The 27833-nt window shown below is 46.4% G+C and overlaps 1 protein-coding gene across 3 annotated transcripts in view; it reads left to right on the top strand.

The window, feature by feature from the left end:
• Positions 1-503: 503 nt before the first annotated feature.
• Positions 504-27833, top strand: part of ARHGAP26 (Rho GTPase activating protein 26) — a 472294-nt gene continuing 444964 nt past the window's right edge. For 2 of the 3 annotated variants that reach the window (XM_029050708.1, XM_029050712.1), the window contains exon 1: positions 661-814. In XM_029050708.1, coding sequence (XP_028906541.1) covers positions 661-814 — 154 coding nt within the window. Of the gene's footprint in view, positions 815-27833 lie in introns of all 3 variants that reach the window. The other variant, XM_029050709.2, reaches the window with a different exon arrangement.

The following is a 27833-nucleotide window of genomic DNA, read 5'->3' as shown; positions in this document are numbered from 1 at the left end:
GGCCACGCCCCCTTGCCCCTGCAGCCGCCGATTGGCCCTCTCGCCCCCTAGCCACGCCTACTGGCCACACTCCCTCTCCACGGCCACGCCCCCTTCCCCCCTGCAGCCGCCGATTGGCCCTCTCGCCCCTGGCCACGCCCCCCGATCCCACCCCGTCGACCACGCCCTCTTTCCCCCTGCAGCCGCCGATTGGCCCTCGAGCCTCCGGCCACGCCTCTTCCGCGTGGCCACGCCCCCTCCCCCCGTGCAGTCGCTCCGGCGGGGCGGACGGAGCGCTCCGATTGGCCGGCGGCGGATGAGCTCGGGGCCAGCACGTTCGGTAGGCTCGTCCGCGGCGGGGGTGGGGGGGCGCGGGGGGTCAGGCTGCTGTGAGAGGGCGGCGAGGACCGGCCGCGGCTGCAGCTGCAGCGGAGCTCTGCAGTGAGCGCCCCTCGCCGCCAGCACGTCGTAGACGCCCTCGCCATCTCAGCCTTCGGGGGGGGGGGGTGGGGTGGGGGAGCGGCTCCCCAGCTCAGGGCTGCAGACGTCGCCCCGGCCACTTTGCCCCGCACGCCCTTGCGGGGAGCCAAAAAAAAAAAAAAAGCAGCCGGCTCTTTGGAGCCTGGGTGCGAATCGTGCGCGCACGCCAGGGAGCTAGAGGGGGCGCCCAGCCCGGGGGCCATGGGTCTCCCCGCCCTGGAGTTCAGCGACTGCTGCCTGGACAGCCCCCAGTTTCGGGAGACCCTCAAGTCCCACGAAGCCGAGCTGGACAAGACCAACAAGTTCATCAAGGAGCTCATCAAGGACGGGAAGACCCTCATCGGCGCCCTCAAGAGTAAGGGCGAGACCCGGGGGCCGCGGGGAATAATAACGTCGGGGTTTGTTAGGCGCTTACCGTGATGATGATAATGCTGGCATTTAGTCAGCGCTTACTAGGTGCAGAGCACTGTTCTAAGCGCTGGGCGAGCTAATGAGAATGTTGGTGTTTGTTGGGCGCTTACTCTAATAATAATGTTGGCATTTAGTAAGCGCTTACTAGGTGCAGAGCACTGTTCTAAGCGCTGGGCGAGATAATGAGAATGTTGGTATTTGTTAGGCGCTTACTAGGTGCAGAGCACTGTTCTAAGCGCTGGGCGAGATAATGAGAATGTTGGTGTTTGTTAGGCGCTTACTCTAATAATAATGTTGGCATTTAGTAAGCGCTTACTAGGTGCAGAGGACTGTTCTAAGCGCTGGGCGAGCTAATGAGAATGTTGGTGTTTGTTGGGCGCTTACTATAATAATAATAATGTTGGCATTTATTCAGCGCTTACTAGGTGCAGAGCTCTGTTTTAAGCGCTGGGCTAGGTAATGATAATGTTGGTGTTTGTTAGGCGCTTACTATAATAATAATAGTGTTGGCATTTAGTAAGCGCTTACTAGGTGCAGAGGACTGTTCTAAGCACTGGGGGAGATACAGGGTCATCAGGTTGTCCCACGTGAGGCTCCCAGTTAATCCCCATTTTACAGATGAGGGAACTGAGGCACAGAGAAGTGAAGTGACTGGCCTACGGTCACACAGCTGACAAGTGGCAGAGCTGAGATTCGAACCCATGAATGTGTGTTAGGCGCTTACTAGGTGCAGAGCACTGTTCTAAGCGCTGGGCGCGATAATGTTGGTGTTAGGCACTTACTACAACAATAATAATAATAATGTCGGTATTTGTTAGGCGCTTACTAGGTGCAGAGCGCTGTTCTAAGCGCTGGGCTAGATAATGATAATGTTGGTGTTTGTTAGGCGCTTACTGTAATAATAATAATAATAATAATGTTGGCATTTATTAAGCTTACTAGGTGCAGAGCACTGTTCTAAGCACTGGGCTAGGTAATGATAATGTTGGTGTTTGTTAGGCGCTTACTGGGTGCCGAGCGCTGTTCTAAGCGCTGGGGGAGATACAGGGTCATCAGGGTGTTCCACGTGAGGCTCCCAGACTTCATCCCCATTTTAATAATAATAATGTTGGTATTGGTTAAGCGCTTACTATGTGCAGAGCACTGTTCTAAGCGTTGGGGGAGGTACGGGGTCATCAGGTTGTCCCACGTGGGGCTCCCAGTCTTCATCCCCATTTTCCAGATGAGGGAACTGAGACCCAGAGAAGTGAAGTAATAATACTAATGTTGGTATTTGTTAAGCGCTTACTCTGCAGAGCACCGTTCTAAGCGCTGGGGGAGATCCAGGGTCATCAGGTTGTCCCACGTGGGGCTCGCAGTCTTCATCCCCATTTTCCAGAGGAGGTCACTGAGGCCCAGAGAAGTGACTTGCCCACGGTCACACAGCTGACAAGTGACGGAGCTGGGATCCGAACTCATGACCTCTGACTCCCAAGCCCGGGCTCTTTCCACTGAGCCACGCTGCTTCTCTAGCCACGCTGCTTCTAAGCAGGGGTCAGAGCCCGGACTTGGGAGCCAGAGGTCGTGGGTTCGGATCCCAACTCCGCCACTTGGCAGCTGGGTGACTGTGGGCGAGTCACTTCACTTCTCTGTGCCTCAGTGACCTCATCTGTAAAATGGAGATTAACTGTGAGCCCCACGTGGGACAGTCTGATGACCCTGTATCTCCCCCACTGCTTAGAACAGTGCTCTGCACATAGTAAGCGCTTACCAAATACCAACATCATTATTATTATTATTATTATTATTATTGTTACTTCACTTCTCTGGATCTCAGTTCCCTCATCTGGAAAATGGGGATTAACTGGGAGCCCCACGTGGGACAACCTGATGACCTGTATCTCCCCTAGCACTTAGAACAGTGCTCTGCACCTAGTAAGCACTTAACAAATACCAACATTATTATCATTATTATTATTGTTATTCCTTCACTTCTCTGGGTCTCAGTTCCCTCATCTGGAAAATGGGGATTAACTGGGAGCCCCACGTGGGACAACCTGATGACCCTGTATCCACACCTGTGCTTAGAACAGTGCTCTGCACATAGTAAGCACTTAAATACCAACATTATTATTATGTAGCCCAGCGCTTAAAACAGTGCTCTGCACATAGTAAGCGCTTAACAAATACCAACGTTATTAGGGCACTTCTCCCCCCCCCCCCCCAGCGCTCAGTCCAGTGCTTGGCACCCTGGAAGTGCTCAAGAAACATGATGAGTAATAATAACTATGATGCTTGTTCAAGCATTCATTCAATAGTATTTATTGAGCGCTTACTATGTGCAGAGCACCGTACTAAGCGCTTGGAATGGACAATTCGGCAATGGATAGAGACCATCCCTGCCCAATGACGGGCTCACAGTGTTAAGCGTTTACTCTGTGCCCTGCGCTCTGCAGTGCTTGGCACAGAAGAAACGCTCAATAAATTCGATTCATAATAATAACTATGGTGTTGGTTAAGCGTTTACTGTGCTCTGTGTTCTGCAGCTCTTGTCACAGAGGAAGGGCTCAATAAATTAGATTCATAATAATAACTATGGTACTTAATAATAATAATGTTGGTATTTGTTAAGCGCTTACTATGTGCCGAGCACTGTTCTAAGCGCTGGGGTAGACATAGGGGAATCAGGTTGTCCCACGTGGGGCTCACAGTCTTAATCCCCATTTTACAGATGAGGGAACTGAGGCGCAGAGAAGTTAAGTGACTTGCCCACAGTCACACAGCCGACAAGTGGCAGAGCTGGGATTCGAACTCATGAGCCCTGACTCCAAAGCCCATGCTCTTTCCACTGAGCCACGCTGCTTCTCCACTTGTTAAGCGCTTACTCTGTGCCCTGTGCTGTTCAGTGCTTGGCACGCAGGAAGCGCTCAATAAATTTGACTAATAATGATATTTGTTAAGCGCTTACTCTGTGCCCTGCGCTGTTCAGTGCTTGGCACACAGGAAGCGCTCAAAGTCGATTAATAATAACGATATTTGTTAAGCGCTTACTATGTGCCAAGCACTGAACAGTGCTTGGCATATAGGGAGCTCTCCCTAAATGCCACTAATAATAGTAATTATGATATTAAGCACTTACTAAGCACTGCTCAGTGTTTGGCACAGAGGAAGTGCTCCATAAATACGATTAATAATAATTATGGTATTTGTTAAGCTCTTAGTATGTACCAAGCACTGTTCTGAGCACTGGGATGGATACAAGGTAATCAGGTGGTCCCACATGGGGCTCACAGTCGTAATCCCCATTTTCCAGATGAGGGAACTGAGGCCCAGAGAAGTGAAATGGCTTGCCCAGGGTCGCACGGCAGACAAGGTGCCGTGTTGGAATTAGAACCCATGTGCTCTGCCTCCCAAGCCCGCCTCTTTCCACTAAACCACGCTGCCTAATAATGGAGAAAGAGGGCGAGGGGGAACTCAGGTGTTCACAGCTGCAGGTGTTGTCCATCCCCCTCCCTGGAATTCCCAACCTGGAATGTTGTGGCACGAGGCAGGAAGCAGGGGAAAAAAAAGGGGGGGGGGGGTCTCTCCGGGAGATGTGGAAAACGCATCATGGAAAAGAGCCATTTCCATTCCATGTTTACTCACACTTTCTCCCGCAGTTTGAAAACGGACGCGCCAAGTGGGGAATGTGGGTGGCTGTACGGGTGCACAGGTGTTAGTGGAGGGAAGTTCACCAGTGCCAGAACAACACTTATTCATTAATCCAACTGAGCGTTTAGTGGGTGCAAATCACTGTACTAAGCGCTTGGGAGAGTTCAGTGCAACATCAGACACGTTCCCTGTCCACAAGGAGCTCACAGTCTTAGGTGCATATCTGTAATTTATTTGTATTGATGTCTGTCTCCCCCCATCTAGACTGTAAACTCCTCGTGGGCCAGGAACGTATCTGTTTATTGTTGGATTGTATGCTCCCAAGCGCTTAGTACAGTGCTCTGCACCCAATAAGCTCTCAATAAGTACGATCGCGTGAATCGCATTCCCTAATCACGAGGAGCTCACAGTCTTATATCCATATCTGTAATTTACTTATCTGTATTGATGTCTGTCTCCCATCCTCTAGACTGTAAACTCCTTGTGGGCCGGGAATGTGACTGTTTATTATCGGATCTTACCCTCCCAAGCGCTTAGTACGGTGCTCTCCACCCAGTCAGCACTCAATAAATATGATCGAAAGAATCAAACATATTCCCTTGCCCACAAGGAGCTCACAGGCTTATATGCATATCTGTAATTTATTTGTATTGATGTCTGTCACCCCCCTCTTTAGACTGTAAACTCCTGTGGGCCGGGCATGTCTGTTTTTGGATCGTACCCTTCCAAGCGCTTAGTGCAGTGCTCTGTACCCAGTAAGCGCTCGATAAATACAACCCGATGAAGAAGCAGTGCAGAAGTGAGTGGAGTGGAGGTTGCGGGGGGCGGCCTGGAAGTCATTCCTCTTGGTTCCACCATTTGATCTGAGTTTCAAACGTGTGCTGAGCTTCCCTCCCATCCGTCACCCGCCGTGTTGCAGCCGGCTTCAAAATGTGGGTGCCCCTCGGCCGGAGTCGCCGGGCCCTCCGAAGTAGGGTTTGAGGCCCGTGTAAAATATAATGTAAAATTGGAAAATATAGGTTGGGCTTGTTTTTTTTTGCTCGGGGATAGCTTGGCCATTATTTGGGTTCCACTCCTTCCACCAGAGGCACAGAATCTGGCCTCTGGGACAGTAGGGGCGGCTGTTCTCCTTTCGGGTCCGTTCTTGCCTCCGGAATAGTTGCAGGTGAGGTAACCAGCGAAACAAGACACTCTCCGTCAAGTCGGTTTCAGGTTCTGACTCTGCGGTGCAGCAGAAGGTGTTGCGGGTGGGAGTACTGGAATCAGACAGAGTGTTCCTCTTCTCTAAAGTGTTTGAGGGTTTAAAAATAGGTTCCGCATTTCTCTGGCTCTGTCCCTGTCTCTCCCTGAAATCCCAGTGGCTCTGAGTGTTCCGCCGCTTTGATTCAGAGTCGGTGGGAAAGTTTACTCTCTTCCCGATGACTTTTTGCACCTCTTTTGTGATAGCGAAGGCTCTTTGTCCACCAGAGAAATGTGTGCCCTGTTTGTGACTTTGCCGTGGTTTTTGCTCATGCCAGAGAGTCTCTAGTTCAAGTTCAATTCAATAGTATTTATTGAGCGCTTACTATGTGCAGAGCACTGTACTAAGCGCTTGGAATGGACAAATCGGTAACAGATACAGTCCCCGCCCTTTGACGGGCTTACAGTCTAATCGGGGGAGACGGACAGACAAGAACAATAGTCACTTGGAGCAAATGTTGTAAAAGGATTAGCAATTTTTTTTTGAATGTAGTAGCCACTTTATCTTTTTTTATTTTATTCCCACTTTATTTGGGAAGATGGTTAGGATAATATCACCAAAACGGGCGGTAAATCTTGGAGACTCCAGTTGTTCCCTATTTGTTGTGGGATCCGTGGGCCAGGACCCGTTATTGCTAAGGCAGGAGGAACCGGCAAAGAGCACGGAGCCGGACCTGGTTAGACGAAGGCTTGACGGAGTGGAATCCCCCCAGGGTATTTACACCCTCAAATATTCATATGCCAAATTTCTGAGAAGTCCCATATGGTGGAATGAAAGAGCCTTGGCATCTGTTTTTAGAGCACTGAGTGAGCCAGGCAGAGAGAGGGGCAGACTTCTGGCAGCTGAAGGGTGACTAAGAATAGAAAGAAGCGAAGAGAATGGGCATTTTCTCCCCTTTCCTCTCCCCCTCTGTGTCTCCCTCCCCCACCCCCCACCCCAATTTGTCCCCTTTATCCCAGAGGCTGGTCCAACTCTAACATAGCTTCGGGATGACCCAGTGAACCTTTTCCAAATCCCAGAAGCCCTGGATTTTTATTTTTATATTTTTGCTCCTCTAATACCAACCAACTCCCTGTGCCTTGCTCTCGTCTCTTTCTACATCGACCCCTTGATTACTCCCACCGTCTTGTCTGCGACTCTTTCCCGCTTCCCATCTGACAGACCAGTACTTCAGAGCCCTACTAAAGCCGCGTATCAATCAATCAATCATATTTGAGTGTTTACTGTGTGCACAGCACTGTAGTAAGTGCTTGGGAGAGTACAATACAGCAGAGTTGGCAGACATATTCCCTCCCCGCAGTGAGCTTCGAGGGGGAGGCAGACATTTAATATAAATACTTTATAATGTATGCAATTTAAACATGTGTACCTAAGTGCTGTGGGGTTGAGGGTGGGGCGAATATCAAATACCCAAAGGTCACAAGTCCGTGTGCATAAATGACGCAGAAGGGAGAGGAAGCTGTGGAAAAGAGAACACGCTGAGAAGCAGCATGTTCTGGTGGATAGAGCATGGGCCTGGGGGGGTCAGGAGGACCTGGGTTCTAATCCTAGCTTCTCCATTTGTCTGCTGTGTGAGCTTGGGCAAGTCCCTTCCCTGTCCTTCAATGACCTCATCTGTAAAATGGGAATTACGAATGTGAGTCTCATTTGGGACATGGATTGTGTCCAACCTCACTCTACCCCAGCACTTAGTACAGCGCCGGGCATATAGTAGGCACTTAACAAACACCATATAAAAGGCTCAAATGGTGAAGTCGTCTTGGAGGAGATGTGACCTTAATGATGCTTTTAAGGTGGGGAAAATGGTGGTCTGGTATATAATAATGTTGGTATTTGTTAAGCGCTCACTATGTGCGGAGCAGTGTTCTAAGTGCTGGGATAGATACAGGGTAATCAGGTTGTCCCACGTGAGGCTCACAGTCTTTATCCCCATTTTACAGATGAGGGAACTGAGGCACAGAGAAGTGAAGTGACTCGCCCACAGTCACACAGCTGACAAGGGGCAGAGCTGGGATTCGAACCCACGACCTCTGACTCCCAAGCCCGGGCTCTTTCCACCGAGCCACGCTGTAAGTGGCAATAATACTGGTATTTGCCAAGCACTGTTCTAGGGGCTGGGGTAGATGCAAGGTAATCAGGTTGTCCCACGTGGGGCTCACAGTCTTAATCTTCATCCCCATTTTACAGATGAGGTGACTGAGGCATCGAGAAGTTAAGTGACTCGCCCAATGTCCCACAGCTGACAAGTGCCGGAGCCGAGATTAGAGCCCACGATCTGACTCCCAATCCCGTGCTCTTTCCACGGAGTCACGAATTCCAGGCTAGGGGAGGATGTGGGAAAGGGGCAATGGTGAGATAGATGAGATTGGAGCACTGAGAGTAAGCTGGCACTGAAGGAGCAAAGTGTGTGGCCTAGGCTGTAGTAGGAGGTCAGTGAGGTGAGGTAGGAAGGGCTGAGCTGATAGTGCTTTAAGGCCAGTGGTAAGGAGTTTGATGTGAAGGTGGATGGACAACCACCGGATGTTCTTGAGGAGTGGGAGACATGGACTCAGCTTTTTTAAGGAAATGATCCATTTAGTCGAGTGAAGTTTGGACTGGAAGGGGGAGAGATGGAGGGGCCAAGAGGTCAGGGAGGAGGGAGATGCAGTAGTCAGAGTGGAATAGGGCAAGTGCTTGGATCAGTGTGTAGCATTTGGATGGAGAGGAAAGGGCAAATTTTAATAATGTTATGAAGAAAGAACTGAAGTCTCCTTCAGGAAGTCTTCCCTGACTACTTCTCTCACCCATCCTATTTTCCTTCCTTACTCTGTCACCTACACACTGGAATCCCTACCCCTTAAGCACTTTGGTTCCCATCCTGCCCACTTACCTGTTACAGCACTTATATTCATAGCCTAATGATAGTAACTGTGGTAATTAAGGGCATACTATGTGCCAAGCACTGTGCTAAGGGCTAGAGAAGATATAAGATAATCGGATTGGACGCTGTCGGTGTCCCGCAGTCCAAGTAGGAGGGAGTTCGGGTATTTAGTCCCCATTTTTCAGGTGAGGAAACTGAGGCACAGAGAAGTTAAATGATATGCCCCAGGTCTCAGATCAGGCGAGTGGCAGAGCTGAGATTAGCACTCAGATCCTCTGACTTCCAAGCCCGTGCTCTTCCCATTGGGCCAATGCTGCCTCGCCTTATACTCTATTGCTTCCCCTACATGTAATTTATTTTAATTTCGGTCTCCCCCACTAGATTGTAAGCTCTTTGAGAGTGGAGACTGTGTGTATTTACTCTAGTGTACTCTTCCAAGCACTTATTAAGTGTGCTGCACGCAGTAATCACTCAATAAAAACCACTGCCTGATTGATTCTCCCTAGTCTAGAGAACGCTCAAGTGACTGAGGTGATTCTGGGGCTTAACAATATAATTGGAACTAGAAGTCTATTTCAGGGAAGTGTTCTTGGGATCCCTCCTGGTCTGCTGTAGAGCAGATCCAAACCATTGAAAGACCTGAAGATTAGGCCCACCCCTGCATCCACTGGACCCTAGGGGTGGATCACGGTTTTAGGGTGGGCATAAAATAATAAACTGTGGAATTAGTTCAGTGGTTGGCAAATAGTAAATGCTTAACCAAGTCCTGGGGTAGCAATATAGCAGATCTGACATACTGTCCCCATCTCATACAAGGCTCACAGTGGACAAGCTTTTGAGAGGGGAATAAGTGCGTAGAATGAGCTGAGGGTTTTTTTTTTCTCCTTGGAAGCTCAGTTTCCTTGGGTGTCAGACAGGGGTGTTTAAGATGCTTCCTGGACACTGATTGTCAGGTGGGCAGGATCCCCAGAGGAAGAGCACTGAGATAATATATGAAGGTGGGGTTGTCGTCTTCAAGGCGCTCAAGTTGAGAGGTTCCAAACTGGATTGCAAGCTGAAAACTGGCTAAAGCGGCATGATGTAACATTATTGACGCATTTATTGTTTTAATAATAATGACGGTGATATCTCTTAAGCACTTACCGCCGATCCCTTGCCCACGTCCTTCCCCTGGCCTGGAACACCCTCCCTCCTCTAATCTGACAACCACTCTCCCCTTATTGAAGTCACATTTCGTCCAAGAGGCCTTCCCAGATTAAGCCCTACTTTTCATCATCTCCCCCTGTCTTCTGCATTGCCCTGACTTTCCCCCTTTGCTCTTCCCCCCTCCCAGCCCTGAAGCACTTATGTACATAGCTGTAATTCTGTTTCTTTGTACTGATGCCAGTCTCCCCAACTGAGACTGTGAGCTCATTGTGGGCAGTGAATGTCACTGTTTATTGTTGTATTGCACTTTCCCAAGTGCTTAGTTTAGTGCTCTGCACACAGTAAGTGCTCAATAAATACGATTGAATGAATGTTAATTGCTGGGGTTGATACAAGGTAATTAAGTTGGTGCAGTCCCTGTCCCACATGGGGCTCACAATCTAAGCAAGAGGGACAGCAGGGACCGAATGCCCATTTTACAGATGAGGAAACTGAGGTCCAGAGAAGTGAAGTGACTTGCCCGTGATCACACAGCAGGCAAGTTAGAGAGTGGGAATTAGAACCCAGGTCCTCTGACTCGTGGGCCTGTGCTCCATCCACTAAGCCTTCTCTGGAATCATTCGATCTGTAGTGTTGACTCTAACGATCTACTGGACATCTCCTGGGGTGCAGGGGTTCATAATAAGCACTTGCAAGACTGTAATAGAGGTAAAAGATGTGAACCCTGGCCCTTTTTTATGGTATTTGTTAAACGCTTACTATATTGTCAAGCACTGTTGCTAGGGTAGATAGAAGTTCACTAGGTTGGATATGGTCCCTGTCCCGCATGGGGTTCACAGTCTAAGTAGAAGGGAGAACTAGCTCTCAAGTCGTTTATACGCTAAAATGCTTTAACCTTTATCAGAGACAATTCTCCATTTTTCCCTGACTCCGTCACATTGCTGAGCTTTCTTAGTCTTCTTGAGCTGTCAGCTGAGGTTTGGATTATGAAAATGGCCTCGTGTGTGTGTGTGTGTGTGTGTTGTGTGTTTTTAGAAATGGCTCTGAGTCCAAGACACTGGTTTGAATCAGGTGTGTTGGAATTTATTGGTTTCTCTTTTGATGACCTGATGTGACTTTGGCAGTCAGGAATGAAAATTATCTGTCCCGGGAGAGGAGTGTAAGAGCTGGGTCACTTGACTTTGTCATCTTCAGAAGAAAGGAGTTAACAACACAACTTCTCAGTTTCAGAGGAAGAGGTGAAAGAGAGCTCCATCTTGCATTTTTTCCTCAAGGCAGGAATTGTTGTAAATCACCAACTTCTGTACATGTACATGGAGCAGCATGGCGTAGTGGATGGAGTCAGAAGGTCATGGTTTCTAATTCCGGCTCCTCCATTTGTCTGCGGTGTGACCTTGGGCAACTCACATAACTTCTCTGTGCCTCAGTTACCTCATCTGTAAAATGGGGATTAAGACTGTGAGCCCCACATGGGACAACCTGATTACCTTGTATCTACCCCAGTGCTTAGAACAGTGCTTGGCACATAGTAAGGGCTTAACAAATACCATCGTTATTATTATTATCAACTACTGGTGAGTGAGGCTGGGGAAGACTGGAAGCTCCTTGAGGGCAGAGATCATGCTTGCCACCTCTAATGTAATGTACTGTCCTCCTAGCGCTTATTACAGTGCTCCACTCACAGTAAGGGCTCAATACATACCATTGATTGATAATTTCATTGGTAGGCTATTTGTGCAAGGGCAGAGTTGAGGGGTAGTTATCCATTTAAACCATTTACCACTTCACACCTTCCAAAATTTAATTTTTTCTAAATAGCCCCTTGGAAGCTGGAAATTGCGGTCTGTTCTGTTGGAATGACTTTTCCCTGTCCAAGCCATGCTTGTTGCCTTTCTCCATTTATTTTCCCTCCAGGAAACATTTGGAAAATTGATCATCAGGCTGCCATAGAACTAATCACCAATTTGTATTGATATCTGTCCCATTCACCCCCTGCCCCGCCCCAGGCTGTGAGCTTTTTGTGAGCAGGAAAATCACTGTTTGTTGTTGTATTGGACTTTCCCAAGCGCTTAGTACCGTGCTCTGCACACAGTAAGCACTTAGTAAATATGATTGAATGAATGAATGTAACAGGGTCCACTGTAGCTCATACAGGGTCAAGGGGGGAGGTGTTAGGGCTGAACTGCTGATTTTTAGGTTTTTCGAGTGTCTTCCGTAATTGTTTCTCTTTCAGGTCAGTTATTTGTAAACAAAATGAACTCCATTCCTCAAAACTCAGTAACTGGAGTCAGTTCAGCGCCCCTTTAAAGGTGACCCAGAAATAGCCTTTAGCAATTCAAGAATCTGTCTTTGCCTGTCCCTTGCATAGTGGGTGGCTGGCTGTGTTAGGCCGGCATTATCCTACTTGTCAGTTTTGTCAGTGAGGCTTAGAAGGTAGTGCAATCCTGGAAGTCTGCTTTAAGTACAAAGTCTTTGACTTGTGTTTCGAGAAGGCGGTGTGCTGGGAAGAAACTTCTTTGCTCCAAAGCGGTGGAGTTCATGTTCCCGTAAGCTCCTTTAGATGTAATCTTGTTAATCAGTGATCTTTATTGAGTGCTTACTTTGGAGTTCATGTTCCTGTGAGGCCCTCTAGACATAGTCTTGTTAATGGTATTTATTGAGCGCTTACAGTGTGCACTTGGGAGAGTACAATATAACAGATTTTTGATAGGTATTTTCCCTGCTTACATAGGAGCTTACAGTCAATTATTGATCCTCGACAAACTCGGACGTTTCTCCCACCCCCTCCCACCCCTCCCCAACCTGAAAGTTGAAGGATGAAGCCGTGTTCAGTTCTTCTTTTACTGCTGAGTGATTTATAGTTTGTGCTAACTTGCATTTCCAAAGATGCAGATGTTTGTGCTCATCCTTTTGCATTTTTGGCAATTAGTGCTTCCAATATCTCTGTCATCTCCCTCTTCTCCAAGACAACCATCATCCTCCTAATCTCACAGCAGTAAGAACAAAGTTATTAGACTTCCTGGCAATAAAGATACAGACGTTTAGATTTTTTTTTTCTTCCACTCTAGAGAGAAAAAGGTGTAATCGATGACTTTTCTCCCAGCTTCATTTCCTCCTGAGCTGGGGGATCTGAAAGTATACCTAAGATTATAGGATGGAGAGCGTTTAAAATGTGTGAAGTCTTGGACCTCCACACGTTGAGAGGAACCACTGGGAGGGAAATGTGCTCTGGCCTTGTATGGTGATAGTTTTGCTTTTGGGGGTAGGACTGAATTCTGCCTGCTGGTTGTGGTGAGTTCTATTTAGAGTGACAGTGAGTTCTTGTGGAGAGAACAAAGAACTGAGAGCCGAGAACTGGGTTCTATTCCCGGTTTTTAGGCTGACTCACTTGAAGAAGACTCGCAGTGCCTCTCTCTGTCTCTTTAATGATTGCTTCAATGTTAAATGTAGGGATGTTTCACCCCAGGGGCATATATAAAGAAGCATATATAGAGAAAAGCAGCGTGGCTCAGTGGAAAGAGCCTGGGTTTGGGAATCAGAGGTCATGGCTTCGAAACCCGGCTCTGCCACTTGTCAGCTGTGTGACTGGGGCAAATCACTTAACTTCTCTGTGCCTCAGTTCCCTCATCTGTAAAATGGGGATTAACTGTGAGCCTCACGTGGGACAACCTGATTACCCTGTATCTACCCCAGCGCTTAGAACAGTGCTTTGCATGTAGTAAGCGCTTAACAAATACCAACATTATTATATATATGTACTTTTATTTGCAAGTTGGCTGTGGGTGGGGAAGGCGTCCACCTACTCTGTTCTGTCATACCCTCTGAAATGCTTAGTATAGTGCCCTGCTCATAGTAAGCAGCAGGATGTATTAATTCAATCATTAATTGAGCACTTATTGTGTGCACAGCACTGCACTAAGCGCTTGGAAAGTACAATTTGGCAAGAGAGACAAACTATGCCCACAATGAGCTCACAGTCTAGAAGTGGAGAGACAGGTATTCATTCAATAGTATTTATTGAGCGCTTACTATGTGCAGAGCACTGTACTAAGCGCTTGGAATGAACAAGTTGGCAACAGATAGAGAAGGTCCCTGCCGTTTGACGGGCTTACGGTCTAATCGGGGGAGATGGACAGACGAGAACGATGGCGATAAATAGAGTCGAGGGGAAGAACATCTCGTAAAAACCGATGGCAACTAAATAGAATCAAGGCAATGTACAATTCATTAACAAAATAAATAGGGTAATGGAAATATATACAGTTGAGCGGACGAGTACAGTGCTGTGGGGATGGGAAGGGAGAGGTGGAGGAGCAGAGGGAAAGGGGGAAAAGAGGGTTTAGCTGCGGAGAGGTGAAGGGGGGGTGGTAGAGGGAGTAGAGGGAGAAGAGGAGCTCAGTCTGGGAAGGCCTCTTGGAGGAGGTGAGTTTTAAGTAGGGTTTCGAAGAGGGGAAGAGAATCAGTTTGGCGGAGGTGAGGAGGGAGGGCGTTCCGGGACCGCGGGAGGACGCGGCCCGGGGGTCGACGGCGGGACGGGCGAGACCGAGGGACGGCGAGGAGGTGGGCGGTGGAGGAGCGGAGCGTGCGGGGTGGGCGGTAGAAAGAGAGAAGGGAGGAGAGGTAGGAAGGGGCAAGGTGATGTAGAGCCTCGAAGCCTAGAGTGAGGAGTTTTTGTTTGGAGCGGAGGTCGATAGGCAACCACTGGAGTTGTTTAAGAAGGGGAGTGACATGCCCAGATCGTTTCTGCGGGAAGATGAGCCCGTCAGCGGAGTGAAGAATAGACCGGAGTGGGGCGAGAGAGGAGGAAGGGAGGTCAGAGAGAAGGCCGATACAGTAGTCTAGCCGGGATATAATGAGAACCCGTAGCAGTAAGGTAGCCGTCTGGGTGGAGAGGAAAGGGCATATCTTGGCGATATTGTAAAGGTGAAACCAGCAGGTCTCGGTAACGGATAGGATGTGTGGGGTGAACGAGAGAGACAAGTCGAGGATGACACCGAGATCGCGGGCCCGAGAGACGGGAGGGATGGTCGTGCCATCCACGGTGATAGAGAAGTCTGGGAGAGGACCGGGTTTGGGAGGGAAGATGAGGAGCTCAGTCTTGCTCACGTTGAGTTTTAGGTGGCGGGCCGACATCCAGGTGGAGACGTCCGGAGGTGGGAGGAGATGCGAGCCCGAAGGGAGGGGGAGAGGACAGGGGCAGAGATGTAGATCTGCGTGTCATCTGCGTAGAGATGGTAGTCAAAGCCGTGAGAGCGAATGAGTTCACCGAGGGAGTGAGTGTAAATGGAGAACAGAAGAGGGCCAAGAACTGACCCTTGAGGAACTCCAACAGTTAAAGGATGGGAGGGGGAGGAGGCGCCAGCGAAGGAGACCGAGAATGACCGGCCAGAGAGGTAAGAGGAGAACCGGGAGAGGACGGAGTCCGTGAAGCCGAGGTGAGATAAGGTATGGAGGAGGAGGGGATGGTCGACAGTGTCAAAGGCAGCAGAGAGGTCAAGGAGGATCAGAATGGAGTAGGAGCACTTCCCCCTCCAGTTATCGCCCTATCTCCCTACTACCCTTCCTTTCCAAAATCGTAGAACGAGTCGTCTACAATCGATGCTTAGAATTCCTTAACTCCCATTCTCTCCTAGACCCCCTCCAATCTGGCTTCCGTCCCCTCCACTCTACCGAGACTGCTCTCTCTAAGGTCACCCGTGACCTCCTTCTTGCCAAATCCAATGGCATCAAACAAGTGAACAGACATCAATGAATAGAGCAGGGACTTGGGAGTCAGAAGGGCATGGGTTCTAATCCTGGCTCAGCCACGTGTCTGCTTTGTGACCTTGGGCAAGTCACTTCACTTCTCTGGGCCTCTGTTACCTCTTCTGTAAAATGGGGATTGAGACTGTGAGCCCCACGTGGGTCAGGGACTGTGTCCAACCCAATTTGCTTGTCTCTACTCCAGTGCTTAGTACAGTACCTGGCACAATGAAAGCACTTAAATACTACAATTATTCTTATAGTAAGTACTCAATAAATGCCATCGATGGATTGATTTGAAAATCAATTTGTCATCTGATAAACTTGTATCTACCCCAGCGCTTAGGACAGTGCTTGACACATAGTAAGCACTTAACAAACACCCTTATAAAAAATCTGAAAATAAAGGATCTATGACAGCTATTGGAGTTCTCGGAGGAACCAACTTCATAAATAAGACAATTTTTAATAGTCTTCTGATGAGTAGTAATTAAGCTGAGAGTGAGAGCCATTAAGGGGGCTGTCTGTGTGATTGAATTGATTGTTAAATTATGTTTTCAGTTCTTTTGTTAAGGGTCTGGTTGAAGTGCTGGGCGATTCCTCCAATTTGCAAATATTTTCGACTGTCAAATAGCGATTGTCAAATATTTGCTAAATGTTTTAATCATAAAGCTGTACACACGAGCCACAGAAGTTATCAAGAGGGGAGTTTCCTTTGTAGTCCATCTCTTTAGACCCCACCCCTGCTTTGCTTAGTTGCAGAATGGCATGCAGAGCCTCTAGGTGTAATTTAGTAGGTCTGTAATTTATTTAAAATAACTTCTGCTTCCCTTTGTAGACTAAGCTCGTTGTGGGCAGGGAAATCTGTTCCAACTCTGTCGTGTTGTACTTTCCCAAGCGCTGAAGTCCAGTGCTCTGCACACAGTAGGTGCTCAATAAAAAAATTGATTGCATGCCCACAGAGGAAGTCCCCGTATTTATAGGACCCTAATATACAGTGGGCTCTGAGGTACCAAAATTCTCGGTAAAATATGTAATGAAAATTTGATGAATATATTTTTGTCTTAAGCTTTACTTTCAAACCCTGGTGCAGCATCCAGCAAAGCCTGGAGGAGGTAGGGTATGCCCTAATGGCCATGGGAGTCAGAAGGTCATGGGTTCTAATCCTGTCTCTGCCACTTGTCTGCTATTGTGACCTTGGGCAAGTCACTTCACTTTTCCAGTCCTCAGTGACCTCATCTGTAAAATGGGGATTAAGACTGGGAGCCCTATGTGGGACAGGGGCTTTGTCCAACCCGATTGTTTTGTATCTACCCCCAGTGCTTAGAACAGTGCCTGGCACATAGTAAGCACTTAATAAATGCCATAATAATAATTAATGATGATTAGGGGCCGCAGGAGGGAGCAGGGCCCAAGAACTGCCCTCCTCGAATCCCCCCCACTCAGGCAGAGCTGGTGAGGTCGGGGCCGTGGGCCCCAGTAGCTCTGGGCCAGGACTTTGAGTCAGGTGCCGACAGAACTCCCGGACTGCCGGCTTGACCTCAGGGAAGGGGTATCCTCATGGCTTCCAAGGCCTTCTCTGTACTGGTGGCTCTCAGAGAGGCTCTGTGAGGCTCCAAGTGAGTTAGCCTAACCATCAGGAATAGAACCCAGGTCTTGGCCCTCAAATCTTTGTTCCCTCCACAAGAACCCACTACTACTCTAAATAGAACTAACCACAACTAGCAGGCAGCATTCAGTTCTATCCCAAAAAGCTTCAAGAAGGTCTAGCCCTGACCCCTTTCTTTCTCTGCATTCCCTTGTTTCCTCCTGCCCACCTCTCTGTGGATGTCTACAACTACACTCATCTTCCCTGCCAAATCCTCTCCTACATTCAACTTTTCTGACATTGTTGATGTCCTCTCCTCCTCTAGACTGTAGTCTTGTTGTAGGCAAGGAATGGGTTGGTTTATTGTTGTATTCTCCCTTGCGCTAATAACAGTGCTTTGCTCAGAGTAAGTGCTCAGTAAATAAGATTGAATATGAACCACCACAATCTTTCATGTCTTTCAAGCCTATAACCTTGGCATTACCTTGGACTCCTCCCTCCTTTTCAGGCTACATATTCAGTCTGTTGCCAAACCCTGTTAGATGTTTTTTTCCTATATAACAGTTCCCCAGATCCATCCCTACTTCTCCATCCAGAGGCCACTCTACTGGCCTAGGTACATTTCACACACCTGCTTAACTACTGCATCAACTTCCTTGCTGATCTCCCTGCCTCCAGCTTCCTCCCTCTAGTTTTCACTTCACTCTGCTGCCTGGATCAGTGACATTTTTAAAAATGTCCTTCTGCACACATCTCACCACACCGCATGGCTTCTTAATTCTCGCCATATCATGCAGAAACTCGAGACTATTCGTTGGCTTTTCAGGTCCTTAATTAGCCCTGTTCCTCCTATTTATCCTTTCTCTTTCTCTTTCCTTATTTCCCATCTTGCATTCTTGGTTCTTCTTAAACTAACCTACTCAATGTCCCTCATTCTTGGCTCTCCTCCCACTGACCTTTTGCCTGGGCTCTCCCTATTGCCTCCAACTCCCTTTCTCTTTATATGTGAGAGACCACAGCTCTTCCCATCTTCAACACACTTCTGAAGTCATATCTCCTCCAGAAAACCTGCCCTGATTAATTTCTAATCTTTTCAGTTTATATCCCTCTAAGCTCCATGTCATCACTTGCATTTAAGTACCCACAAATCCCCTTAACACTTATGTTCAGATTTTCAAATGGTACTTGTTAAGCATTTACTCTATGCCAGGCACTATACTAAGCACTGGGTTAGATACAAGCTAATCAGATTGGACTCAGAATATGTCCCATATTTGGGTCCCATTCTTTATCCCCATTTTACAGATGAGGTAACTTTTTCTTTATGGTATTAAGCACTTACTATACGCTGGGCACTGTTCTAAGCGCTGGGGTAAATACAAGGTAATCAGTTTGGACACAGTCCATGTCTCACAGGGGTCTCACAGACTCAATCCCCGTTTTACAGATGAGGTAACAGGCACAGAGAAGTTAAGTGACTTGCCCAAGGTTACACAGTAGACAAGTGGCAGAGCCAGGATTAAAACCCAGGTCCTTCTTACTCCCTGGCCTGTACTCTATCCATCAGGCCACGCTGCTTCTATGTATGTAACATTTACTCTTTAGCTTCCTCCTGTATGTAATTTATTGGAGTGTCTGTCTCCGCTGCTAGATTCTTGAGGGCAGGGATTATATATACTTTTTCTATTGTATTTTCCCAGTCACTTAGTACACTTAGTTTCATAGCGTTTTTTGCAGTGGCTTATAAACATGCTTCTTCTCGACTGAACTTTTTAACCTGGTTTTTTGAACCCCATCAGGAAGGTGACTAGGCCAATTAATTGTAGATTAATTTAATCTGTAGTTCTCTAGACTATAAACTCACTCTAGACTGCAAACTCTTTGTGAGCAGGGAACATGTCTACAACTTTTATGTTGTACTGTCTTAAGCACTTAGTATAGTGCTCTACACCCAGTAAGTGCTCAGTAAATGTGATTGATTAACGGCTACTTAGGGGCCGTGTGGCTTTATGGGCTAAACCTAACTCCTACAACTGTGGCTCTTAACTTCTGCCCCTGGTCATTTCTGAGGATGTGGTAGGAAGAAGCCAATTTTCAGACCCATAGCCGCCGTTATACTTCGTTTGATGCGTTGCCCTCTCAATCATTTCTATTACTCCAAGAAGACTCCTGAGACTTTTGGCAAAGGACCTAGGGATGGAAATGAGCAGAAAAGAGACAGTACTAGCAGAGGGATCAGAAAGAAGATGTGTGTCAGTTAGGTGGGGAAATGGAAAATGGGTAAATAGAGGAAAGGAGCCAAGGAAATGTTTATAAACTTAGGAGCAGGAAGTGTTTACAAATTCCTGTGGCAATCAGAGCTAAAAGAGAGAGGAAATGGTAAGGAAAACAGCTTGGCAGTGTTATCGTTACTGTCACTCAGAATTTGTGTCTGTCTTGTTTCACTTTGGTAGAAAAGAGGTATCACCTGCAGAGGGGGAGAGGGAGGAGGAGAAGCCAGGTAACCCAGGCTGCCCAGGTTGTTGGGTTCTGTGGGTCTGGTAGCCCAGGCCTGAGGAGACGGAGAAGCCTGGGGTTTACACTGACCAGGTGGATAGAAGTGCGTTAGGTGGGGTAGGAAGCAATGGCTTCACGTTGGCTGAACTGACTCGTGGGCAGAAATGTGTCAGTTTATTGTTGAATTGTACTCTCCCAAGTGCTTAGTTTAATGCTCTGCACACAGTAAGTGCTCAAGAAATATGATTGACTGGCTGACTGCAGGGGCTCTTTTTGCAGGTTGGACTGAGTGGGGCGAAAGGCAAAGCCAAAGTCTCCCCTTCTCCCACATTAAAGTGATATTTGTTAAGCACTTACTGTGTGCCAAGCACTGTTCTAAGTGCTGGGGTAGATACAAAATCACCAGGTTCCACATGGGGCTCACAACCTAAGTAGGAGGGAGAACAGGTTTTGAATCCCCAATTTACATATGAGGAAACTAAGGCCCAGTGAAGTGACTTGCCCAAGGTCACACAGTAGTTAGCGGTGGTACTGGGATTAGAACCCAGGTCCTCTGGCTCCAAAGCCCGAGCTCTTTCCATTAGGCCAAGTAGCTCTTGTCTGTAAGTTCCTCCCCTCTAGGCTGTAAGCGCACTGTGGGCAGGAAATGTGTCTGTCTATTGTTATATTGGACTCTTCCTAGCTCTTAGTATAATGCTCTGCACACAGTAATTGCTCAAGAAATATGACTGACCAGTGCAAGCATTTAATCTCCTCCAGGTTACATGGCCGTGCTTCCGACTTCACTAAAGTGCCCTCCATGCTGCAGACTAAGGTGAAAGATATGTCAGCTGAAGTCATGAACACCTTCCCTTCCTCCCACTCTCTTGGGATAGTGTAAATAAAGTCAGTGGGCGTGCAGTCTATGTTCATTACCTTGCTGCTGTTTCCATGTTACAGAGATGGTCAAGAATCTGCCCTATTTTGGGAGAGACTCTTTCAGGAACAAACTTGGGTAAAATCTTGTCTGCTTGTGTTTCATCAGAACGTGCTTCCATCAGTTAAGCAAAGGAATGCATAGAAATCGCCGGGGACTTGGATCCAAGTTATGTCCATCATATTGGTTATTTGGCTGTTGTCTGCCAAGTTTTGGGGTTTTTTTTTGTCTCTGCTGAGCAATGTGTAAATTCTCCAGAAAGTTTTACAGGTGCTAACTTTAGTCTGGGTTCTCCCCAGGTTTTGCCTAGGGCTTAATCTTCTTCGCCAGACTTTGTGCTGTTGTATTATTTTCCCAAATACCGAGAGAACTTGGAAGTCAGAAGCGTCTTGAGGAGTGTAAAGCAAGTTGGAGTTAATTTCTAATCATGGCTGTGGACTGGGGCGGAAGCAAAACTGATATTATGTGGTTTTCCTTTTCAGAGCAAGGTACTTGCATTGAAATTTGATTCTGTCTCTTTACAATGTTGCTTCGAGCACACCCAAGCAGCCGGACTCATTCAAATGAAGAGGTCATGCCACGTGACTGCCTCTTATGAGAAGGGAAGAACAGAAGAATAGGTGGGAAAGAGGAGCCAACAGATTTTATTTTATTTTTTTGCCATTAGTGGAACAAGTTCTCCAGAAAGTTATAATGCCTCCTTCTTTCAGGAAAGCACAATGGGGGAAGGAGCATGATCCAATGGAGAGACACCCAGATTTTAATTTCAGCTCTACCTTTGGCCTGCTGGATGATCTTGTGCAAGTCACTTAACCCTGAGTCAATGAGGAGAATCTAGTGGAAAGACTGAGGTCCTGGAGGTTAAAGGACCTGGGTTCTAATACTGACTCCTCCAAGTGTTTGTATGACCTTAGATAAGTCACTTAGCTTCTCTGTGCCTCAGTTTCTTCATCTGTAAAATGGAGATTTAATCCCACTCTCTCTTACCTAGACTGTGAGCCCCGTGCTGGACAGAGACTGTCCAATCTGATATCCTTGTAGCTATCCTAGTGCTTAGAACAGTGCTTGACATTTTTATTATTATTATTGTGTCATTGAGTCGTTTCTGATTCATAGCGACTCCATGGATATACTTTCTCCAGATGTCCTATCCTCTGCCATAATCCTTAACCTTTCTAAAGATTCTTCCGATATCATTGTTATGGTCTCTATCCATTTAGCTGCTGGCTGCCTCTTCCATGTTTTCCCTGTACTTTTCCTAGCTTTGGTGTCTTCTCCAGAGAATAAGTTGTCCTGATTATGTGTTCAAAATATGCTCATCTAAGTCAAGTTATTTGCCCTTCCAAAGACCACTTTGGTTTGGTTTAATTTGCTCTAAAATCCATTTGTTTGTTTTTTGGGCAGTCCACAGTATTTGCAAAAGCCTTCTCCAACACCACATTTCAAAAGAATTGATGTTCTTTCTATCCTGTTTTTTCACTGTTCAGCTTTTGGGTCCATACGTTGTCACTGGAAACACCATAGAGTTGGCAGTTTGTATTTTTGTGGCAATTGTTACATCAACACATTTCATTCCTTTTTCCAGGCTCTTCATAGCATGTCTTCCTAACATTAATCTTTGGCATATTTCTTAGCTACTAGTTCCTCTATTATTGATTATTGATCCCAGGAGAGAAAAATTGTCAAGTCTTTCAATCTTCTCTCCATCCACTACAATTGTGTTAAAACTTCCAGTTGTCATGATCTTTGTTTTCTTAATATTTATATGTAGGCCCATCTTTTTGCTCCGTTCCTTAAGTTTTTATAACAAGCCCTTCTTCAAAATCTTCTTCATTTTCTGCTGGTAGAGTCGTGTCATCAGCATAACAAAGGTAGTTTATATTCCCTCCTCCAGTCTTTATTCCTCACTTGTCTTCATCCAATCAGGTTTCTCTCATTAGATATTCGGTGTAGAGGATGAACAGATAAGGTGATGATACATCCTTGTCTATACCCTTACTTATGGGAAACCAATCTGTTTCTCCATAATCTGTCCTTATTGTAGCCTCCTGTTTGTCATAAACGTTCTGTATTAATGCAATGAAATGGTCCAGCATGCCCGTTTTCCTTAATGTGCTGCAGAGTTAATCGTGATCCATGCGGTCAAAGGCCTTACTATAATCAATAAAGCACAGGCTGACTTCCTTTAATATTCTCTTGTTCTTTCAATTATCCAACAGACATCAGCAATAATATCCCACATCCCTCGTCCTTTCTGGAATCCTTCTTGAATATCGGGCAGTTCGTGTTCCATGTAGGTCTCCATTTGACACTGTATAACTTTTAGCAGTACCTTGCTGGCATGTGAAATCAAGGAAACTGTATGATAATTGTCACAGTTGTATCTCCTTTCTTCATTACTGGAACATGAACTCATCTGTTCCACTCAAATGGCCATTGAGTGGTTAGCCATACCGGTTGGCGTAATTTGGCAGGGACTTTAACCGATTCCTCTCCAGCCGCCTGAAACAGTAAGAAGCCTATCAAAGCCAGGTGCCTTATTTTTAGCAAGACAGTGTAAAGTTGATCTAACTTCACTTTCCATGATGAGTGGCTGTAATTCTAAAGGAACTTTTTCTAATACTTCTTGTATATTGCTGTCTTTCTGGTATAGTTCCATCTCTGATTCCACTGGCATCATTTACTGTCAGTCCATCTTTGCTTTTGACAAAGCCAGTCCAAGGACAAAATGTTCCCTTAATTTCCTTAATCTTCTGAAATAGTGATCTTGTCCGCCCACATTTTTATTGACTTCCATTTCTTTACATATGGTGTTATGTCCTTCCTGGCAGAGCACTGGAATTCTCAGCTCTTAGTAAATACCATAAAAAAAACCCACCTCTCTGTATCTGTCTCCTCAGCTTTAAAATGGTGAGAAGCTCTCTTATAAATTGTGTTCAGTCTAATCATTTTGAATCTATCCAAGTGCTTAGCATGGTACTTGGCACCTAGTAAATGCATAATAAATATCATAGCTAACAGGAAGGGATTTGCTGTGTTTGCTTTCGATTAAAACAGGGCCTAGATCCTGCTAGTAGAACTAGGGCTTCAGTCTGTTCCTCTTTGTACCTGTTGGCCAGAAAATATGAAATTTTGCCTCAGGGGTTGAACATTTGTTAAGCAATTGAGAAGAGTGTTAATTGGGAAGATAGGAGGCAAGGGAATGGGTGATGGTCAAACCCTCAAGTGTAAAAGTTCTGTGACCCTCAAGAGTTAATTTGGGTGGCTTCTGGCCAGGAATCCTGGGGATCATTATGTATTTGGCATCCAAGACAGGTACACACCTATGAATTCTATTTTATAAATTATTTATATTACAATCTGTCTCCCTTTCTAGTCTGGAACCTCATTGTGGAAAAGGAACAAATCTACCAACTCTGTCATTGTACTCTCCCAAGCGCTTGGTACACTTCTCGGCACACAGTAAGCGCTCAATAAATACCAATGATGATGGTGATGGTGATGATGTAAGCCTGTCACTGTAGACACCTCAAGAAGATCCCTTTGTCCATAGTCAATCATTGATTGTTTTTGCAGGAAATTGACAGTGATTGAGTGTTTTTTCAGAAGAGCGAGTTCTTGAATCTCTTTTAAAGGGTCAGGATTGCTTGGAGGTTTCAGAGGTTGCCCCCACCCCCCCCCTTTTTTTTCTTTTTAAAAGACACCCAGGTTAAACAAACAGCTTCCTGTAAGAAGTAAGAAGGTCCTGGGGTTTGAATTTCAGCTCTGCCACCTGTCTGCTGTGTGACTTTGTCAAAGTCGCTTCATTTCTCTGTGGTTCAGTTACCTCATCTGTAAAATGGGGATTAAAACAGTTAGCTATGTGGGGCAGGGACTGTGTCCAACCTGATTTGCTTGTATCCACCCCAGCGCTTAGTACAATGCATGACACTCATTTCTCTTTAGCCCAATCAGTGTGCTTTTAATCAGATTCCCAGGGATACTGTGCTTTAGTGCATCAAGTGAACTGGATAGGGTACTGCCTGAAATCCCAGCAGGTCTGTTGGCTTTTTTTTTCTTAATTAAGGTATTTGTTAAGACAGTCACTATGTGCCAGGCACTGTGCTAAGAGCTGGAGTATTATACAAGCCAATCAGATTAGACAGTCCGTGTCCCAAATGGGGCTCGCAGTCTTAATCCCCATTTTGCAGATGAAGTTACTAAGGTACAGAGAAGTGAACTGCCCACGGTCATACAGCAGACCAGTATCAGAGCTGGGATTAGAACACAGGTCCTCTGATTCACAGGCCTGGGGTCTTTCCTCTAAGTCACTCTACTTCCCAGAAGCGGGAGCTTCCCGCTTCTCCCCTCCTGCCCCTTCTTTCCTCTAGCAGTGTGGCTTTGAATTGTACGTGCTTGTAAACGCATGGCATTGAAAATAAAACAGTGGGAGCTGGGAACTTGCACACGAAGCAGCAAAATCTTATTTGTCAATTCCATGAAAGATGACGATTCTCGGCCTTAGATCATCTGAGAGTTGGGTGAGTTTGGGAAGTGCATGGAGCCTGGTGACTGTGCGGTTCAGACTGGTGGTGCATTCACCCCAGTAAGTAGTCACAGTATGTGCTCAATTAAATCAAATCGACCAATTGTATTTACTGAGCACTTACTTTGCTTAGGGGAGTATGATACAACAGATTTGATAAGCATGTTCCCAGTCCACAAGTAGCTTACAGACCAGAGCCCTAGTATTTCGCTTTCTAGTGGTGGCACCAGGATGCTTTGTGGGAGCCCTGTGATGGTTGCTCTCTTGGCTACCTGAGCTGGGACTTTGTCCTCACTTGTTTTCTAGGCTTCTCCTGTTTCTGGGCTTCCTATACCCAGGCATCTGGTCTTTGGAGTCTAGTTCCTTTCATCTTCAATCAGTGGTATTTTTTGAGCACTTCCTAGGGAAACAGCTACATTTCTTCTTGGGTTTTCTTAAGAAGACATAAGCAATGAAAGGTAGAGGCTCAAAAGGAAAATCATTTAATCATTTTTTATTGAGTGCTTTCTGTGTGCAAAACACTGTACTAAGCTCTTGGGACACTGCAATACCACAGAGTTTGTGGACACATTCCCTGTCCACAGTGAACGTATTCTAAAAGATAAAAGAGACTCTGTTCTTCAACATGGTCTTTTTCTATGCTCAGTGAATGGCTGAGGTAATCATCATCATCATTATAATAATAATTACGGTGTTTAAGCACTCATTATGTGCTAGGCACTGTACTAAGCACTGGGATGGTTACCAGCAAATCAGGTTGGACACAGTCCCTGTCCCATGGGGGTTTCATCAATCCCCATTGTACAGATGAGGCCACTGAGTCACAGAGAAGTGAAGAGACTTGCTTAAGATCACACAGTACACAAGTGGTGGAGCTGGGATTAGAACTAGTGACATTCTGACTCCCAGGCCCGTGCCCTGTCCACCACTCTGTGCTACTTCTATCGGTGGTATGGCAAGCTTTGCCTTGGTCGTTCAATCTGCCAGCATTTAAACAGACTTTCCCATTGCTGCAGCTCAGAAACAGCACTTGATGGCTCCGTATCAGAGAGCGTTCAGTTCAGAGAATCTCTGATTTTGCTCTCCCGTGTTTGACATATTCAACAGAATTTCTTTTCCCTCCTGAGTACTTCTCCAGGCCTCTTTCTCCTTCCTCCAAGAGAGCAACCACCACATGGCTTCTGCTAAGCATCCCGGTGCCATCATTAGAGTTACAATACTGGATTCCTAGACTGTAAGCTCCTTGTGGGCCGGAAACAAGCCTACCAAAATCTGTTAGCACATACAGTGCTGTGTGCACAGTAAGCAGTTGATGAACACGATTGATCGATTGGGCCGAATGCACCAATGGCCTGTTCTTGGTAGGCAGAGAGGCGTGTGGAAGAGAGTTGTCAGGCTAAGCCAGAAATGTCTAGGGGAGGTGCCTGGCTGAGTGGACGGGAAGAACTTTGCACTTGGAATGTATGTTATTCTTATTTCTAGAGTCCAAAGTCTGGTTGGTGGGGATTTCACTTTTTTTTTTTCCTGTTTGAAATGTCAAGTGGGCAGTATTTCTGACTTAGGTCAGGTGCATTTGGGTAAACTCATTCATGAACAATTCCTGTTGGATTGGAGATGCAGCATGGCCTAGTGGATAGAGCATGGGCCTGAAAATCAGAAGGACCTAGGTTCTAGTCATAGCTCTACCACTTGTCTGTTGCGTGACTTAGGGCAAGTCACTTCACTTCTCTGTGCCAGTTTGCTCATCTGTAAAATGGGGATGAAGACACTGAGCCTCCTGGGGGACTTGGATTGTGTGCCACCTGATTTGCTTATATCTACCCACTGTTTAGTACAGTGCCTGGCACATAGTAAGCACTTAACAAATGCCATTTAAAAAAAGATGGAAGAGGGTGACCCTTTCCCACATAGAAAGGCTTCTTTCCCCCCACTTTAGGTTTTCAGAGTGTTGGTATGGAGGGGGGGTGCTCCTAAGTCAAATGTCTGTGTCTCTTGTACTGATCTACTTCCCTGAACTCCTCTTAGGTGGAAGCTAAAGTTTGGTGCTACAGAGAATGAGGGTAATTTACCCTACTGGGTTTTTCTTCCTTCAAGTCTAAGCAGCTGCCAGGGTACCAGGGGTACTCAGGTCTAAAGTCATTACCACAGTTTTGGTAATATTTAGAACTCTTTTATTAATTGGATCATGCTAAAGATACTTTGATTTTTTTTACTTTAAAATTAAGTTGAGGGCTAAATGAGAACATGAACATATCTGGGTTAGTTTCACAATGTCCAAAATAATTATGCATTTAATAGGTTTTCTATTTGGAGAAAATTGTACTCAGGTGGTACCCAGCACTGGTCATGTCTCCAGAGATGTTCTCCAGGGGAGGGCGAATTCAGCTGATCAACCTCAAATGGAGAATTAAGAGCACGTAGCTCCTGTTCAAGTTCAGAGATGATACTGCCGTTGAAGTCTGAGCCTTCAGCTGATTGTGACCGAGAAAGTTGCTTCCGCACTGAAAGTCCATAGAGATGGGAATGAACCGCTTATTCACCAGGGGAGGCCAGGACATTTGTCACTTGGACTGCTCAGACCCCATCTGGGCTGCCTCTTCAGCAGTTGAGAAACCACTATGGGAGAGCCCCCAACAAGGATCTTTATGTAGGACTTACGTAGTGGGAGCTGTGGAGGGAAAAGAAGAATGGGTATTCAACTGACAGAAAAGCATGTACTTGATTTATTTTTTCTGTAGCAGAAGTGGATCTTGCCAGCCATCACTTTTTTTTTAAATAGTATATGTTTAGCACTTATTCATTGTCATATTTATTGAGTGC

Source organism: Ornithorhynchus anatinus, chromosome X1, assembly GCF_004115215.2.
Source record: "Ornithorhynchus anatinus isolate Pmale09 chromosome X1, mOrnAna1.pri.v4, whole genome shotgun sequence".
Lineage (NCBI taxonomy): Eukaryota > Metazoa > Chordata > Mammalia > Monotremata > Ornithorhynchidae > Ornithorhynchus > Ornithorhynchus anatinus.
This window is presented reverse-complemented; position numbering and strand designations above follow the sequence as displayed.